The sequence below is a fragment of the Myotis davidii genome, unplaced genomic scaffold (assembly GCF_000327345.1).
Source record: "Myotis davidii unplaced genomic scaffold, ASM32734v1 scaffold223, whole genome shotgun sequence".
Classification (NCBI taxonomy): Eukaryota; Metazoa; Chordata; class Mammalia; order Chiroptera; family Vespertilionidae; genus Myotis; species Myotis davidii.
In genome coordinates this window covers 6,148,047-6,153,556 of record NW_006294609.1, presented here as the reverse complement: position 1 = coordinate 6,153,556, position 5,510 = coordinate 6,148,047, and the positions used below count along the sequence as shown (strand labels likewise).

Genomic DNA, 5,510 nt, shown 5'->3' with positions numbered 1-5,510 from the left:
CCACAGTCCCTGGCCTTGCCCGCTGCCCTGCTTGTTTGAGAAAGGCTGCCAGACACTGAGTAAGCAGCACAGGGCACAACAACACCAGCTCCGCGCTCGCCAGCAGCGGCCACCTGCTCCAGTGAAAGGGCCAATTCAGACGCCCGGTGGAAAGGGTTCTCAGGGGCGTTCGTTAGCTGGCGGCGCGCTGTGGGTGCAGTTTGGCCCTGGATCTCAATATTCCCTTGTAACGTTTTACAGCCCAGACCTGGCAACAATGGCGTCATTCATGGCACTCACTCACGTGGAACAGAATGTGAGGGCCCGGGAGAGGCTGGTCTGCGGGCTCCGACACCCAGAGTGAAACGAGGTGCTCAGGACTCGGCGGGTGTCCTGGGAGCCCAGATTCAGCAGAGCGAGCTGGCAGGATGTAGGCACAGCTGTTGATACAGCGAGAGCGGTGGGATTTGACGGTAAACTAAGTTCCTCAAACAGTAGGATCAGCAGATTGGCCGGCAGAACTTGATATTGCGCGGGGGTAGCCAATACCCAACTCTGTTATCACCAGGAAGCTTTTATCACAGGACGGTTGTGTTGCCCACGCAGTCGGTGTGAAGGCAGCAATTTCCTATGACCAAGTGTTCGTTGGCAAGATCTTTGGAATAGCTGCCCCGGGCTGGAGCACAGCTTTACCTCTTCTTAGCTGTGTGATCTGGGGCAAGTTGCTTAACATCTCTGCAGCTTAATTTCTTTACCTCTAAAGCAAGCATGTCAAACTCAAAGGCTAACACAGACAAAATACACAAGGTTTAAGTTGATGTGGGCCGCAAAAAAGCAAAAGCTTCAATTTTCATAGAAACATAGGTTTATTTCGATAGAGACATGCTGAATACAAAGGGCTGAAATAAATGAGTCATCGTTAACATAAAATAGAACATTTTGATAAAAATTAATTTTTTCTTGAACATTAACTTACCAGAAATTGAATAACTGCACAAATTAATAAGCATAATGCAGATAAACCTATTTTTCTTGTTCTCCGAAAGTGAAATATTTCCTGTTGCACACACCAAACAAGTCAGTCCAAGACTAATGATGTGGCCATCAGTTGCTAAAATATTCGCTGCTGGTATTAGTGGAGAGAAATGGTGCACCTGCACAAAAGATGCATAAGGGAAATGAATGCAACACGATTATATAATCAGTCATTAGTGAATGCTGTGGTTAGTTATTAATAATTATGTATAACAGGACATTGTAAAAATTAAGTTACAAAATTATTAAAATGTTTCTTACATACCGTTATATTGGTTGGGCCACAAAAATATTTGTTTTGGGCCGCATGTGGCCCATGGGTTGCGAGTTTGACATGCTTGCTCTACAGTAAATCTAATCATACTGATGAAATGGAGTTCTTGCCAGGATCAAATGAGGGAAAGTATGTAAGTCAACCAGTACAGTGGCTGGGACATTAGAAGACACAGAACAACATGGATGTGGAGGAGGAAGATGAGGAGGAGGATGGTGACAATGATGATGATGGTGGTAGTGGTGATGATGGTGATGGTGATGTGATGAGGTGGTGATGATAATGGTGATGGTGATGATGGTGATGGTGATGTGATGAGGTGGTGATGATAATGGTGATGGTATGGCGATGAAACACCAGCCCTCTGTTGCTGCCCTCCTTTCCAGAAACACAGGCTTTTCAACTTTCACTTTAATCCTCTGTGCCCTGGATTCTTCAATGATGCTCTCAGGACTGGAGGAATGTAATTTCTCTCTTCATCACAAGCACTTTAGAGATTTTCACTGGTTGGTACTCATCATGTTTGTTTGATGGGTCCATTGAGGAGCCCAGTGGAAATTGCCCGCATGCTGTTGGTGGTAGCATTTCGTCCCTTCGCCTCTATCAGCTCATGCCGATGGAGACGTCACTTCACCTTGCCGTGCCTCTGTTTTGACACCTGTCAGATGGGCTTGCAGCCCTTGTATTTCAGGCACCAAGAGATGTGAGTGATGGATGGTGGGGATGACGTTTCAAGCTCCTTGGCGAGAAGGAATCTGTGAGGGACAAGAGGTTATTGGGGTGAAATGGCTTTCCCATTTCTGTGCATGTTAGTAATCAAAGGCAGGATTTGCCCTTCCCAGACAGTAATTTTGCAATTTGGCAATGCCAGAATGTAGAATTCCTCGGAGCCCATTGATGCCTTCTCTTGTAAACTCCCTCAGCCAACATTTTTGGGAGTTATTTTCTTTAACTAAGAAAAAGCCATCTCCATTAATATAAAACTAAGAGAGATTCCCCTCCTTTTGGGGAGCTCCGACAGCCCAGCCCTTCTACTAAGCAGACCCAAACGGAATTGCCAGCAAGATCTGACAGCTTTTATGTTTTATTATTATTACAATTCTTCGTCTTCATTTTCCATGACGTAGCTGGAGCCGCAAAGCGAGAACTATAAAGCTAATTTCATTCCTTTCAGCCTGCGGGCCCCAGGGAGAGATTCTGAGTGGTGTGGCTGCGCAGGATGGCTCCAGCTTTGGTTTTGAGATGGCACATGCCACGGGAAAACTGGGCGAGGAGACCCCTGGGTGTCCTGAGGGTGTCTGGAGCCTCATGGAAACTTGGCAGACACTTCATGTCCCTGCCTGGCCACTCTGATGTGCTTTCACATGACAAACAAAGGCAGGGGCCCAGAGTGGGGCTGTTACACCCCTGGGGGTGGGAGTGGTGAATTCCACACCCCTGCCCCCCTAAAAGCACATTGTATTTTAAATATTGACAGGAGTAATTAGGAGATTGTTTAGAAATCATTAAGGGGACTGTTGGATTAGGTGTCGGGTGCTCTCTTTATAGCTCTGTGACCATGGGCAAGTTGCTTACTCTCTCCGGGCCTCAGTTTCCTAATCTGTAAAATGGGGACAAGAACAGCACCCACTTCCTATGGTCATGGAGAGGATAAAACGGGTTAATGAAGCATCCTTCAAAAACGTGTTAGGTGTAGTGTTTTCCTCCGTGGGATGGTTTCAGCTGTACTCTTCAATTTCAATAGGAAAGGACTTCTTTTAATAGCATTACAGGAAACATAATTAGCATTGCAAGCCCATAATTTCATGGATATTGCTCAGAGTGAGGCTAAACTTATCTGGATACAAACTTTATTTTAAAAAATGCACTCAGTTAAAGAAGAGTTGGTTCGGGGTCATGATAAAAAGCATGACGACGTTTGGGGTTTACTAATACTTATTTCTTCTGGGGAAGGGATTCTGAACCTGTGTAGCGCCATGGCCCTCCCTGCCATGGTGAACACTGTGGATTACTCCTCAGAATATGATTAACCCCTTCCCCAACAATTTTTTTGTTAAAAACGTTTCTTTTTCAGACTAATTTTTATTTTATTTTGGTTCTATATAGTATTTTTGATGCTGGTTATGAAAACAGTTTGTAACTCGTCTTCCTATAAACCATATTTTTTTTACCATATTTTCTTAGTATACTCGTCGACGACTGAAAAAGAACATTTTGAGAAATCGAGTATACACGTTTCTGCCGGGGAAGGGGTTAAATGCATACAATAAAATGCATATATTGCCAAGGAAACCAATTCTATTAACAATGACAATAACAATGATGGTTGCCATTTGTTGAGCACTCATATGTGCCCATTATTATTCAGTTTCTCACTGTATTAAGTCATTTCTTCTCTCCACACCCCTCCGAACTGGGGATCTGTATTATATCCATTGGAAAATGAAGGCATGGAGAAGTGAAATATTAAGTCAGTGGTGATAAGTACTGCAGCTCAAAAGGAAATTCTAAGGCACAAAGCAGCAAGCTATTCAGATCAGGGTGATTTAGGGTCATCCCTGACTATCCTAGTGATCAGCCACCATGCCTGACCCATTTACCTCTCTGTATACATTAGAAATATCCATAGACCTACTTGCCTACTGTATAAAGCATGAAAAGTTAGTGCCCAAATATGTATATTCAAGACACATGATGTACTTGAGTATAATTGGATCACTCTGCTCATCAAAGACCCCTTTGTTTCTTATTCTGTGATTTTTCTGGTGGATTCGATGGCTCCTGGTTCAGCCAGTGCGGGGATCTGTACCAGAGCAGTGATCGATGTTATTTCCCATCTTCTCTCTTTCAGTAAAGAATATCCCGTGGTTCCCAGGAGCACAGTGAGACAGAAAGTGGCCTCCAACCACAGCCCTTTCAGCAGTGAGCCTCGAGCTCTCTCCACCTCATCCAACTTGGGGTCCCAGTACCAGTGCGAGAATGGTGTGTCAGGATCCTCCCAGGACCTTCTGCCCCCACCCAATCCGTACCCACTGCCCCAAGAGCACAGCCAGATTTACCATTGCACCAAGAGGAAAGGTAAGTGTGGCATCCCCTGCCCGATGTGCCTTTCTCTATTTCTTTCCTTTCCTTGGGAAAAAAAGTATATACAACTACATTTATTTCTTTAGGAAATGCAAACAATATAAACATACATAGAGATTGTAAGAAATTAAAACCATACCAGCAAAACATTTCCTCCCCCAATTCTAGCCCCTTCCTCGGGGAACACGTATTCAAAAGGTCCAGACCTATTTTACTCATTTACAGACACGCACACACAGAACTAAAAACAGTTTTGTGCTATGTTTAGCAGTTGATATCAAACTCTACTTCGCAAGTTGCATTTTTTGAAATTTCAGAGTATGTTGTGGATGTCTGAAGCTGGAGCTGCCTCACTTTTTTTAAGTGATGAAGAGGAAGTACTGCCTCAAAGGAGGAAGTACTGCAGCTCAAAAGGAAATTCTAAGGCACAAAGCAGCAAGCTATTCAGATCAGGGTGATTTAAGATGAGGGGTTCGAACCTGCAACTGAGGTACATGCCCTTAACTGGGAATCTGTGGCCACTCCCATGAGTGGACAGGCAGGCTGCTGCCAGCATTCCCGGTGCATCACAGGCCACGCTGCTGGGATGGTCCTAGTTGGATGTGCCTCGTCAGTGCATGCGCCAGGCTTTCTCCCAGGGGGATCCTGAGCTCTCCTTTCCTCTCCAGATCCAAATCAGCACAAAAGGAAAAAGAAAGGCACAACTGATTTTTCTTCCTCTTTGCATCCCTTTTTCCAATCTACTGGGCTGGCGTCTGAGACATCATAGTTTCCTTTGCCAAGTAAGAAATGGATGACTTTTCCTCAGCCATTTGAGTCCAAAGGGACTAGATTAAGGCAGGGAATTTCTGGTGGTCTGTTTTTTTGGAGCCAGAACCGAAGCAGATGCCATGGCGGTGTGGTTGAGCTCAGGGTACTGGAACCATCGCTTGGTGTGAACCGTAGACGGGACGGTGAGGCCAGGGCAGGCAATGGGGCCACGGAAACGCAGGCTCGAGTCTCACCTCTCCCACCAGCTTCCTGTGTGGCCCCAGGCAGGTGTCCCAGTTTCCTGCTTCGTAAATGGCGCTGTTTCCTGCAGCACCTGACCCCGTGAGCACCCAGGAAGTGGTGGCTGCGATTGCGTAAAGGTATTCCT

At 45.4% G+C, this 5,510-nt stretch overlaps 1 protein-coding gene across 1 annotated transcript in view; it reads left to right on the top strand.

The window, feature by feature from the left end:
- Positions 1-5,510, top strand: part of TBX5 (T-box 5) — a 44,724-nt gene that overhangs the window by 30,272 nt on the left and 8,942 nt on the right. Inside the window, exon 8 of the mRNA XM_006768947.1 lies at positions 4,140-4,366. Within this exon, the coding sequence (XP_006769010.1) occupies positions 4,140-4,366 (227 nt within the window). The remainder of the gene's footprint in view (positions 1-4,139; positions 4,367-5,510) is intronic.